Source organism: Herpailurus yagouaroundi, unplaced genomic scaffold (assembly GCF_014898765.1).
Source record: "Herpailurus yagouaroundi ecotype Mexico unplaced genomic scaffold, PumYag 77, whole genome shotgun sequence".
NCBI classification, from domain to species: domain Eukaryota; kingdom Metazoa; phylum Chordata; class Mammalia; order Carnivora; family Felidae; genus Herpailurus; species Herpailurus yagouaroundi.
The window spans coordinates 12,031,158-12,044,987 of NW_024412388.1; the positions used below are offsets into that span (position 1 = coordinate 12,031,158).

At 45.3% G+C, this 13,830-nt stretch overlaps 1 protein-coding gene across 5 annotated transcripts in view; it reads right to left on the reverse strand.

Moving 5' to 3' along the window:
* Positions 1-1,118: 1,118 nt before the first annotated feature.
* SPATA21 (spermatogenesis associated 21) overlaps positions 1,119-13,830 on the reverse strand; it is a 34,698-nt gene continuing 21,986 nt past the window's right edge. For 4 of the 5 annotated variants that reach the window (XM_040462424.1, XM_040462407.1, XM_040462400.1 and 1 more), the window contains 2 exons: positions 2,902-3,035; positions 1,776-2,023 (listed from right to left, as the gene is read on the reverse strand). In XM_040462424.1, coding sequence (XP_040318358.1) covers positions 1,776-2,023; positions 2,902-3,035 — 382 coding nt within the window. Of the gene's footprint in view, positions 1,300-1,775; positions 2,024-2,901; positions 3,036-13,830 lie in introns of those variants that run through there. The other variant, XM_040462433.1, reaches the window with a different exon arrangement.

Consider the following 13,830-nt stretch of genomic DNA (forward strand, 5'->3'; position numbering starts at 1 on the left):
GACCTTCCAGCTAACCGCTTCCCATGAGCCACTATTCTGATGTCAGCCTATAACCAAAGGAGCTGGGGGTCCGGGCCTGGTGACCAACCCTTCTCAGCCCACTCAATCAGGGTGCTCCCCACCTGCAGGCAGGAGGCAACACCCTATCTGCTACCATCAGCCCCTTCCAGAGCCCACTGCCCCGCCCTGCCCTGTCCAGCCCAGCCATACCCTGCTCTGCCCCATGTGGGGATGCTCTGCTCAGGGATGGGCCGGCAGGGCTGCCCCAGCCTCCCTGGTAAGCAGAGACTCTGGAAACCTCTGGGGTCCTGTTTTCTGGCCGTGTGATCCCAGGGGTGCACATGGGCCCCTTGGGTGTCTGAACAGAAGGGCATGGGAGGAAGGGCCGCACCCCTGCAGTCCTGCTCTGCTGGTCTAGCGGGCAGCTGCCTACCCCACCCCACCCCGCACCGCGGGCTCCTGAGTCGGCAGATTAAGCATTTTATAAATTGTATTTTAAATACATGTTTTAAACTTGTCAGAGCCTTGTCCTCATTTCAGTCCCTGGCCTCCTAACCTCTTGCTGTGCCTGCCTGTTTAACTGCTGGGGGAGCTGCCCCTGCTCAGTCCCAGGGAGGAGCTCATTCTTGGTTAGAGAAGTAGGCCTGGGGTGGCATGTGGGTTGGGGGGCAAAGACCCACACACCCTTAGGTTTCAAGAGAAGGGCCCCCATGGGTCCTGGGGCTCCGTTGGTGAGAGCATGGCTGAGACCCCCTCCTGCCCTTCTGCAGGGTCTGGCTGCCCCTTTCAGGGTCCAGAATCTTTCCCAGGTACTCCCCTTGGATTTACCGCTCCCCTCGAGCAAGAGGGGAGAGATGCTTCCTGTCCTCGTGGGGATCCTAGTCCAAAAGGGGAGACACTCCTCTGCGGCGAGTCCCAGCTCTGTGCTTCGAGAGTGCGTAGGAGGTCAAGACTTTGCACCCTGGGCCCCTCTAGCAGGCGCCCTAACCCTGGGCAGGGTCGTGAGGTGTGTCTCGTTTCAGGGTGTCCCAAGCCTGGGGGAAGCCAGGGCCCTGCAGGCCAAGAGCCGAGTGGAGGGGTGAAAGCGTGGGGGCCTTCCCTGGCGCCAGACGCAGAGGCCGAGGTTCTCGGTGTTTATTGGCTTACCAGGCCACAAAAGCAAAACTCGGCAGCAGTACCTGCCTGATGACCTGTCCATCTGCAGGCCTTGGACAGCAGCTGCCCCGAGTAGACTCCGTAGGTCAGTGGGTTCGAGCTGGCACAGAGCTGAGCCACTTTCGGCTCTCTGAGTTGTGTTCCCTAGGGAGAGAGGCGAGAAGGGTGGGAGGAAACGAGCCATCCCCACGTGTCCCAGGGGAGAGGAGGCCTTCCCCGGGAAGTGATGGAGCCAAGCAGTCAGGCTCGGGGGCCTGATTGCAAGTCCAGACTTCTTTTACCCCCCAAGGTGCCTGGAAGGGGACTGGCGGGTGAAGCTTTCCTCCACCCAGCAGTCCCTGTTGCCTGCTGCTCCTGACACGGGAGTCAGACGCAGGCAAAGGACTTGAGAGCTAAACCCCCTGTGTGGGGAAGGCAGGCGGTGCCAGCCTAAGAGAAGGACAGCATGTGCCGCTGAGTCTGGGCACAGGAAGGCGTAAGTGCTGTGACAGGCACGATCGCCGTGGCACACAGTGTTCAAACAAAGGTTCGTTTCTTACTGCTTCGTCCTTTCCCCCTTTTCCTCCCTAGAGCAGCAGTGTCCCAGGTATCCTCTCTTGGAAGGCTGGATTCCCCTCGGGTTAGGCCAGCGCCTCATAAAGAAGGAGGTGGATGGGCCTGGGCTGGAGCCCCTGCCTTCTGGACACCCACCTGCTTCCTTGAGATCCTGACTGGAAGAAAAGGCTACGGATGTCGGGGCCCAGGCTGGTGGGGGTACACTGATCTAGCACGTAGTGGCTGCCCTGCTTCCGTCGGGCCATCTTCTTGTCCAGCCGCGGATAGAGTGGGATGCAGGGCACCTGGGCGTAGGGGCTCTGCAGATTGGCAGCTGGAAAGGGAGGAGGAGTCAGAAGAGGGGAAGGCTCCAGAGCGCACCCGACCTCGGGAGGCTGGCCCACCCAGCTGAAATCCCACCTTTGCCACATAATGAGCTGGGTGGGTTTGGGCAAATCGCTTAACCTCTCTGAGCCTCTGGGTAAACTGGAGGTGATCGTGGTGCCCACCTCTCAGAGCTGATTAAAGGGGCAACACGCGCGGAGCACTCGGCTAAATCCTGAGCACGGTGTGAGGGCTAATAACGGCTTGCACAGGAGGACACGTCTTTGTGATGGGTCCTGGCGGTCCAGTCAGTACACCGGAGAGACTCTGGAAAGCTCCTAGCCCATCACTTGGCACACAGTAGGGATCTAATTGGTGGCACCTGCGATTATGGGGAGGCAGCCTCGCCCAGTGAAAAGGGCACAGGTTTTGGAATCAGACCTGGGTCCACACTGCCCTTTCTGACACACGCTAGTTGTGGGGCCTTGGGCAAGTTGCTTAAACTTCTGTCTCACTGTTCTCTTCTGTAAAACGGGGTGAACGTGATGGCAAGGGCTAAATTCTAGCCCCTGTACGAAGTCCCAGCATGGGGAGTGACCCCAGTGGGTGTTCAGTAAATGGTGAGCTGGGATGGCCAATCACCCTTCGTTCTCAGTTGAGGCTCTTGGGACCAACATGTGCTCAGGGTTAAGGCCTGGGGGAAGAGCGCAGGGGGCCCCTGTCAGAGAGCTAGAGGCGGAGGAGCGATTTGCAGCCCGTTGACTGCCGCCCACAGGTAGGCCCAACGTGGGCAACCATGTCACGCAGCAACGAGGTGTGGCCGCGGGGGCCCAGGGAGAGGCCAGGCGGGCAGGAATGCGGAGAACTCACCATGCCCAAGGCCCTCACCATAGTTCTGCTGCTTCAGCCGGCTCAGGATCCTGAGGACCCTTCGTTCCGGGACCTCCAAGGTGTCTGCTTGCTGGGGGTTGCGGGGAAGCTTCTTCCGGGACCGCAGCCGGCCTAGCTTCTTCTGGTAATAGCTGGGGAGGCAGTGCCCGCCCCGCTCAGCCTGGCTGCGTGTAGTTCACCCTCCTCCCCACTCGTTCTTTCTGAGCCCCTGGTCTGTCTGGCCAGCTCTGGGACAGGGACACAAGCCCAGGAGTTGGGAGACCTGGGTTTTAGTCCCAGCTCTGCCATTGACTTCTCATGACTGTGGGCAAGTCACTGCCTTGCTGTGGGCTCCGGTCACCCCTCAAGGGAAGTGGTTACCTCTACCCTGTCACTGCAAGTCACTTGACTTCTCTGGGCTTCAGGTTTCCCCTGGGTAAAACGGGTCAGTTTTCATGTTATAGGATTAAATAACCAGACCCATCAAGTATTCAAGAAAATCGGCCCATGGAAAGAGCTTTGGTAAATGTTACTATGATGTCTGTCGCTGGTATTTTTGCTTAGATGTACACGTGCTCTGCAAGGCAGCTGTGCAGTTAACCTGCTCATCTTCCGGATCTGAGTTTTATTTGAGTTTTATTTTCTTGACTCATTGCTACCTGCCTACCCTCTAGACCGCAGCACCTTTCATCCATTCAGTAAATATTCAGTGGGTGTTTACCGCATGCCGGCTGCTCATCTAAGTGCTTGGCGAAAGCAGCAAGAGATCTCCATACAGGCCCCTGCCTCCTCGTCTCTCTCAGCCCCTCTCTCACTCCAGCCACTGCTGCAGTGACCATTCCCACGTGGATTTTCAGCAGCTTTGCCCGGGGACAGTCTGACATGGCCTCACCTCAGAAGCCTCTTACCTGGAGCTTCTCTGACACATAAGCAACCCAGAAGTCCAGGGGAATTAAACCACTGTGGGGTCTACCCTTGACCAAAGGAGCTAGCAGCTGAGGGATACGGGTTTCTTTGTGTGCTCCGGACAGAATTCTGAGCCACCATTCAGTCTCCTCAGAAGATCCTGGGGGTGGTTGACTCACTAACACACGCTTGCATCGTTCTGTTCACATTCCTCCTGTCACTCCTCCCTGGATTCACTTTCTAAAATCAACCACCTGGGCACACACCTAGTGGGAGAGTCGGACCGTGAACAAATCAATACGATACCCCGTCAGGAGTGGTGGGTGTTCTGAGAGCGAGTAAAGCTGGGTAGTAGGGTAGTGACGAGGGTCCATTTTCGCTTGCAGTGCTCGGTGCGAGTCTCAGAGGCAGTGGTGTTTGAGCAGAATGAGGGGAGGGAGAAAGTCGGATGGATATCTCTGGAGAAAGTCTTTCAGGCAGACAGAATGGCATGTGGGAAGGCCATGAGGTGAGAAAGAGCACAGTGGGCTCTAGGAATGGCAGGGAAGCCAGAGGGGCTAGAGGCTGCTGTGTGAAAAAGAGGGGGCGACGTGTGCAGCAAGATGGCAGGGCCAGTCCACCCAGGGCTTTGAGGCAGTGGTGAGGGGTGGGCATGCTACTTGGTGTTGGGAAACCCTAAGGCTTAAGCTGCTGGTGCTGCTAGGGCCTCTGCTGATCTCTGGAGCCTGGAATTTGGGGTTTTAATGAGCTTCACACCAGAACATAGAAATTGAATACCAGAGCCCTCACGTGAAAGTTGGATCTGGACCCCTCTGTAAAAAGAGGATCTGAAAAGGCAACGTGTTGAGTGAAAAGATGAACCAGAAAATAACCTCACCCCACAGAGGCCAAAAGGACATGAGCAAAGTGTGTGCAACTTTCTCGGTCACAATTTTAAAGGAAATTGCTTGCTCTCCACTTCCTGTCTCCCTTTTCCAAGGACTTGAATTAAGATGTGTTGCTGGTAAATTGGCTTAGGCTTGACCTAGGGAATGGTGGAACAATAAGTTAGAAAGAAGCTATATGTTGTGCGCTGGGCAGCCTTGTCTTCCTGCCTGCTTCTCCTGGACTGTCAATATAAGAGAGAAATAAACTATCTTGTTTGAACTATAGTGCATGGGGTCTATTCCTGAACTAATATGCCGATCTACAATCCTATACCCAGCTAAACTGCTCAGTGTGTGATTATAAACCCTTTTGCAGACACATAAAATCTCGAAAATTCTGCATCCCATGCATTCTTTTTCAAGAAGCTACTGGAGGACATACCCTTCCAAAATGAGGGCATAAACCAAAAACAGAAAAAGAATATATACACACAGAAAACAGGCAATCCAACACAGAAGAGAAGCAAAGGTAAAGGAAGATGGTGAAGGGAGATCCCACATTCGTACTGCAACTGCCATAAAGGACAAGTGTAGATTAGATCACTATAGCTTAAAAGAATAGGGCCATTTCGAGGGCTGGCATTACTGCACCAGTTATTGAATCACTGCCTTTCTAACCCAAAAAAGTTACTAGGGAAACATCTCCCATTATTATTATTTTTTTAAGTTCATTTATTTTGAGAAATAGTGCAAGAGAGTGCGCGTGGGAGAGAGGCAGAGAAAGAGGGAGAGAGAGACAGACAGAATCCCAACACAGTGCTCGAACCCATGGACTATGAGATCATGATCTGAGCCAAAATCAGACACTTAACCAATGGAGCCACCCAGATGCCCCTCCTATTATTTTTTAATCAAACCAAACAAACCAAGAAAGATTAAGCAAACCGAGAAAAAGTAAGACAATGTAATCTAACAAACAGAATTCTAATCAGAGGAAAGGAAGAATACCTAGGATGACAACAGACTCCCGGGATGACAACTCTGCAACAGGCCTGAAAAGAATCCAAAAATAAGAAGAATGGAATTATTTAGAACATGCCTCCAAGAAAATGAAATCCTAAGAAGGCACAGAAATTATTAATGAGTACAAAACAAACATCAAGGCAATTGTCAACTTCAGGAGCTAAAAAGATAAGGAAGTGAAATCATAGTATAATAAAAAAAAAAAACTCAGCTATTAGAAAATTGCATAACCATAATAATAGAACCCTCCCCCCAAATTACTGACTCAAAAATTATATTAGAATGGGTAGAGGAGAGTTTAGGGGATAGTCATATCAGACAGCTAAATCCATACATTAATAGGAAATCAATAGATACAAGTCTAAAAATCACTAACTAAAATATTGTAGTACAAGCATATTATTTAGAAGTAAGGAGAGAGTCAAAAAGTATTTGCCTTGATAAGGGAGACTTCAGGGAGTGGGAAGCATGGTGAAGAGTGGTGTGGGGAACTACAAGTGTTTATTATGAAGCTTTTTGGACTGTTTGGCTTTTTAAACAATGTACACGTTAGTTTTTAAGAATTAACTCAAAGGATAAAGAAAGTTCTGTCAGTTGAATACTGACCAAAGGAAGTTGCTATAGCCATATTAATATTTAAAAAGCTAAGCCTTAGGATAAAAAAAAAATCACTAGAGACACAAACGATTACCATAGAATATGATAAAATGTTCAGTTCGTCAGGAAATACAAAATTCCAAACATGAAATATAAAGTAAAACCGGATAGAACTACAAGGAGAAGTAGACAATCTCGTATCACAGAAGTGATGATAGATACTCAGCGCTGCCAGTGTGTCACATCAAGGAATCCATAGTAGATGAATGGATGTGGCTGTGTTCTGATAAAAGTTTAACTATAAAAACAGTGAGCTGTGTGTGACCTGCGAACAATAGTCTGACGATCTCTGTCAGCTGTAGACTTTCCCTAAAACTAAAATCCACAGGAAGAAGAGTTTGGAAGTTGAGTCTACCAAGTTAGAAGGTTTAGGTAACACCTAGGCTTTTCACAAATATGCCATAACAAAGAAAAAAAAAAAACCCAAGGCTACATAAATTCAGAGTGATCAGCCAGTAATTGAACTGCCTACAAAAACAAAAAATTAACACTCCTCAAGGGAAGAGGTTGGTCTCTAAACACAACAGAATCCAGTCTCTAAATCATATCATCTAAAATGTCCAGGACACAAAACAAAATTATCAGACATGCAAAGAAACAGGAAAATGTGGTCCATAGTAAGGGCCATAAAAATAAACTGATGGAAAGCAACCTTGAGGTAGCCCAGATGTTGGATTTAGTAGACGGTGGCTTTAAAGGAGCTATTAAATGGGAGTGCAAGCTGGTGCAGCCACTCTGGAAAACAGTATGGAGGTGCCTCAAAAAGCTAAAAATAGAACTGCCCTACGACCCAGCAATGGCACTAGTAGGCATTTATCCATGGGATACAGGTGTGCTGTTTTGAAGGGACACATGCACCCCCACGTTTATAGCAGCACTACCAACAATATCCAAAGTATGGAAGGAGCCCAAATGTCTATCGATGGATGAATGGGTAAAGAAGGTGTGGTGTGTATATATATATATATATATATATATATATATATATATACACACACACACACACACACACACACACACACGAGTATTACTTGGCAATCAGAAAGAATGAAATCTTGCCATTTACAACTACGTGGATGGAACTGGAGGGTATTATGCTAAGTGACATTAGTCAGAGAAAGATATCCTATGACCACTCAGATGAGGACTTTAAGAGACAAAACAGATTAACATAGGGAAGGGAAACAAAAATAATATAAAAACAGGGCGGGTGGGCGCCTGGGTGGCTCTGTCGGTTAAGTGTCTGACTTCAGCTCAGGTCATGATCTCACAGTCCATGAGTTCAAGCCCCACATCGGGCTCTGTGCTGACAGCTCAGAGCCTGGAGCCTGCTTCAGATTCTGTGTCTCCCTCTCTCTCTGCCCCTCCCCTGCTCATGCTCTGTCTCTCTCTGTCTCAAAAGTAAATACAAACATTTTTAAAAATTAAAAAAAAAAAAAACAGGGAGGGGGACAAAGCATGGGAGACTCATAAATATGGAGAACAAATAGAGGGTTACTGGAGGGGGTGTGGGAGGGGGGATAGGCTGAATGGGTAAGGGGCATTAAGGAATCTACTCCGGAAATCATAGTTGCACCATATGCTAACTAATTTGGATGTAAATTTTAAAAACATTATATTAAAAAAATAACAAAATAAAAAAAGGAGCTATTAAAAATATATTGAAATAATTGAAGGAAAATGTGATCTTAATGAATAGAGAAACAGAAACTACAGACCTGAAACAAACGGAAATTCTAGAACTGAAAGGTATAATAACTGAAGTGAAAAAGTCACTGAATGGGCTTCACAGAAGATTGGAGATAGCAGAAAGAAGAATTAGTAAGCTTGAAGACAGATCAATAGAAATCACCCAATCTGAAAAACAGGAAAAAAAATTGAAAACAAATGAACAGAATTATGTTTCTGGCCATAATGAAACAACTCGTACTGAACTTGTCCTTCTGCCATAAATTACTAGATACATGAACCAACTATGTGAAATTCTTGTCAGATATTGACCAACAGGCAGCACAAGACTATAATCCCTGAGAGAAGAGAAACCGATGAGGTGATCTCTCTAGAACTTTGCCTGGAGGTACTTCCTGGACTGCAGTGCGGGAAGTGGTATCCCAAGCAGAACAGTAGATTCACTGAGGTACGAGGACAGACATCGTAGCTGGGGAAGATGGGAGGCCCCTGGGATTAGTGTATCAGAACATCACAGAGGGGAGCCAGGCAAAGAAAGAGTTGCCGAAATATGCATGGGGTACTCTTAAGTCTTTGGTTGCGTCCTGAGCAGTACACACGTAGCGTGAACTTTTACGAAGCCAGACAGAGAACAAAAAACAGGGAGGAGAGTTTACCTAGGACTGAAAGACACACGAGTTTCAAACGGCCAGAGCAGAAAGACTTTGGTGAACACCTGTGGAATTAGTGGACATCTTAGATGGCTCCTTTTAAGTAGTTGGGACTAAATCAACCCTAGAGTAGAGACTATTCTGGATCTTCCCTTACAAAGCTTTAAAACCTTAAAAGAGGTGCACCTGGCTGGCTCAGTCAGTACAGCCTGTGACTCTTGATCTCAGGTTGTGAGTCTACACTGGGGGTAGAGTTTACTAAAATAAAATAAAATAAGATAAAATAAAATAAAATAAAATAAATAAAATAAGACAAAATAAAATTAAGATAGAATAAAATAAAATAAAATTAAATTAAATTAAAAATAAGATAAAATAAATAAAATAAAATAAGATAAAATAAAATAAAATATAAAATTAAATTAAACTAAATTAAAATAAAATAAGATAAGATAAAATAAAATAAATAAGATAAGATAAGATAAAATAAAATAAATAAAATAAGATAAAATAAAATTAAATTAATAAAATAAAATTAAAATTAAATAAAATATAAAATAAAACAATACCTTGAAAGAAAGAAGACTATCCTCAGTAACTTAACCACCTGCCCCCCAGTTCAACACTTTAAAGTACAAAATCCAGGGGTACCTGGGTGGCTCTGCATTGACAGTGAGAAGCCTACTTGGGATCCTCCCTCTCACTCTCTTTCTGTCCCTCCCCTTTCTCTCGCTTTCTCTCGCTCTCTCTCAAAATAAATAAACTTTAAAACAAAAAGATGAAAATCCAGACATTCAATAAAGGAAATGCCCCAATATCCAGCATCTAATTAAAAATAGCAGACATGAGGGGCGCCTGGGTGGCTCAATCGGTTAAGCGTCCAACTTCAGCTCAGGTCACGATCTCGCGGTCCGCTCAGTGAGTTCGAGCCCCGCGTTGGGCTCTGGGCTGATGGCTCAGAGCCTGGAGCCTGCTTCCGATTCTGTGTCTCCCTCTCTCTGACCCTCCCCCATTCATGCTCTGTCTTTCTCGGTCTCAAAAATAAACATTAAAAAAAATTTTTTTAATAAAAATAAATAAATAAATAAATAAAAATAGCAGACATGAGAAGAAGCAGGAAAATGACCAGTAAAAAAGGAAAAAGAAGTTTATATAAACAGACCCAGAAATGAGAAAGATGATGGAATTAGCAGAAGAGGACCTTAAATGAGCTATCATAAATATGGTCAAGGATTTAAAGGAAATATGAACATGAGAGAAATAAAACCATGGAATAGAACTAAATGAAATATGTAAACAGGAAAACTGCAAAAGCTGAAATGAAAAATTAACCGGATGTGCTGAAGAGCAGATGAGACTCAGCAAAAGAAAATATAAGCAAATGAGCATTTAACAATAGAAACTATTCAAAGTGAAGCGCACAGAGAAAATTATCAAAATGATCAGAGCCTCAGTGACCTAGGAAACAATTTTTCTTAATGCTTTTTTATTTACTTAAGAGAGAGAGAGAGAGAGAGAGAGAGAGGATCGTAAGCAGGCTCTATGCTCAGTGTAGATCCCAATGTTGGGCTCAATCCCACAACCCTGAGACCGTGACCTGAACCGAAATCAAGAGTTGGACACTCAACCAACTGAGCCACCCAGGCACCCAGGAAACAATTTTAAGTGCTATGGAATTGGAATCCCAGAAGGAGTAGAGAGGGGGGCATATAAAAATAATATTTAAAGAAAAATGTACATTTTACATCTAACAAATTACATTTAATAAATTTGATAAAAACTAGAAACTATAAATCCAGGAAGCTGAACGAACCCAAAGTAGGATGAATACCGACAACTGACCTATAGTCTCAGGACTGATAGAATGAGCCAGTGAAATATGGGGACGGCGTGCTTAGATTTGTTCTTTCCTGTTTGTTACAATCTGGTTTTCTCCCCCTTTTACAGATATCTTACTTCACAACTTCTAACTTGAATTCCTCCCCCTAGCCACTAAGATTTAAAAAAAAATTTTTTTTTTATCTTTATTTTATTTTTGAGAGAGAGACAGTATGAGCAGGGGAGGGTCAGAGAGAGCGGGAGACACAGAATCCGAAGCAGGTTCCAGGCCCTGAGCCTGTCAGCACAGAGCCCGACATGGGTCTCGAACTCACGGACCGCGAGATCATGACCTGAGCCAAAGTCGGACACTCAACCGACTGAGCCACCCAGGTGCCCCTAACTAAGATTTTAATATATGAAGTTTACAGGGGGAGAAAAAAAAAAAAAGGAGGCTTACAGGAAAGTTTCTGGTTGGGGGGAATGAAGGAGTTGAGGGCACATGCCATTGCAAAACAGGCCAGTTCGGCATATGGTTATTTTAGTTCAAAGCACTTGAAAAACAGCAGATACCAGAAGAACATTCAAATCTTTTTTTCTCTCTCTCTCTCTCTTTCTAAATGCAGGTGATAAAATTCCCATGTGAAAGGTGCCCTCTCTGTACCAGGAGGAAGAAACATTCTTATCACAAGAGATGAGGGGCCTTGACTAAGAGGACTCCATAACAGAGCTTGTTAAAATAATTCTTCTCTTTCTTTCGTCGCCTCTATCGTTGCTTTGCTTCTGCACAATCACTAGTCCCTGTTCAACCTAGGATGTAAACACTCGGGCCGAGTCTTTCCTTTGGTTCTCCATTTTTCTCATGAGGGCACCCATGTGCATATAAAGAAGATTCGTATGCTTTTCTCTCGTTCATCTATCTTTTTCTTTTAAGTTTTATTTAAGTAAACTCTATACCCAACGTGGGGCTCAAACTCATGACCCCGAGATCAGGAGTCACATGCTCTTCTGACTGAGCCAGCTCTAGGCTCCCGCTCCTGTTCATCTATCTTCTGTCAGTCCCAGTTGGAAACTCTTAAGACAGTAAGGGAAGGGGCTCCTGGGCGGCTCAATCGGTCGAGCGTCTGACTTCAGCTCAGGTCACCATCTCACGGTTCTGCATCAGGCTTTGCACTGTTGATGCAGGGCCTGCTTGGGGGTCTCCTCTCTCTCTCTCTCTCTCTCTCCTGACCCTTCCCCGCTCATGCTCCCTCTCTCTCTCTCAAAAAAAAAAAAAAAAAAAAAAAAAAGACAGTAATGAAAACCTTTTCCTCCCATAGGTATTAAATGGCGTTTTTACTTGAAAGAAAGACAAACTATGGTTATTGAGCCTTTGGTATTGGGCAGGCATTTCTCTAAAAGTGGATGAAGTTAGCCCATCGCTTCAAGGAAAACTGACAGCATTTGTTGCCTGTGATAGAATTAAAGCTTTCAAGAAAAAAGTTAGAATTTGGGGAAACTTAAATCCATTAATATGGGCATATGCATGTTCTTATACAAAATAATTTATTTATAGCAGTGAAAATGAAATCAACTATAGCCACACACAACACTTCTAATACTTAAAGACTTTTCTGATGTTAGTGATAATAGTGTATATTATATATGTACTGATTTAATATATTTGTACTATATATATTAGTGTATATTATATATGTACTGAATATAATATCAACATTTGGAAGATACATAGTATTTCCAAATAACCAGTGCATGTCAGGAAAACATTCATGGGAGAAGAGCCATTCGAACTATAAGACAGACCAGTAGACTTTTATTTAAAGAGTACAGGGGTGCCTGGCTGGCTCAGTTGGTAGAGTGAGTGGCTCTTGATCTCAGGATCATGAGTTCAAGCCCCATGTTGCATGTAGAGATTGCTTAAATAATTAAACTCAAATAATATCAAATAAAATAGTAAAGTTCATTGATAGGGTTTCAGATTTCACATCGCAATCGCAGAAGCGTCTACCACTTGTCAAGTCTGGTGTCATATCAAAAAAAATATCCACATGATATGTAGATATGAAATGAAAAGGCTATTAGCATCCTCCCTCTTACAGTTACCTATCTGAGTTCTTCATATGCTTCAACTAAAGCAAATTGCAGGGGCACCTGGGTGGTTCAGTCGATTAAGCGTCAGACTTTGGCTCAGGTCATGATCCGATGTTCATGAGTTCGAGCTGAGCATCGGGCCCACTTTGGATCCTTGGCCCCCCCCACCCCCCCACCTTTCTGCCCCTGTCCTGCTTGCTCTTTCTTTCTTAAAAGCAAATAAACATTTTTTTTTCAACGTTTATTTATTTTTGGGACAGAGAGAGACAGAGCATGAACAGGGGAGGGGCAGAGAGAGAGGGAGACACAGAATCGGAAACAGGCTCCAGGCTCTGAGCCATCAGCCCAGAGCCCGACGTGGGGCTCGAACTCACAGACCGCGAGATCGTGACCTGGCTGAAGTCGAACGCTTAACCGACTGCGCCACCCAGGCGCCCCTCCCCAGTAATTTTTAAGAGTGTAAAGGGAGGTTGACTAAAAAGTTTGAAAACCTCTGCTCGGGAAAAACTCTTGCCCATGTGTCCCAGGAGACACATACAAGAATATTCACACTGTTTCTATCATAGCTGGAAACCGAACATAGTCCTAATGCCTATCAGCAGGACGAATAAATATATTGTGATATAGTCATACATAATAGTATGTAGCAGCGAAAATAATAAACTCAACCTTTGGTATTGAGCCTTTGGTATTGGGCAGACATACCAAAGGCGCCTGGGTGGCTCATTTGGCTGAGCGTCTGACTTCAGCTCAGGTCATGATCTCATGGTTCGTGATTTCAAGTCCTGCGTTGAGCTGGCCGCTATCCGCATAAAGCCGTCTTCAGATCCTCTGTCCCCCCTCCTTGCCCCTCTCTCGCTCAAGCTCCCTCAAATATAAATATAAACATTAAAAAAAGAAAGAAAGAAAGAAAATGATCAATGATCAATAGTTATACACAAGAACATGGATGCATCACAAGAAGATAATGTAGAGGAGAAAAAACAAGTAACAACTTACTACAGTATGAGTCTACTCATATAAAGTTCAAAAATATGAAAGGCCAAACAATAAAGTATTCAGGAACACAAGCAAGTGTGAGTAAAGATCAGAAAGCACCACTGCATACCTACCAGAAAGAAGACTACCAAATTTATAGAAGGTGGGGGCAACTGGAACCCTCATATTTTTCGTTGGATTGTAAAACGGTACCGCCACTTGGAAAAAAGTGTGGTGATTTCTCAGAGGTAACGTACAAACCCCTACAA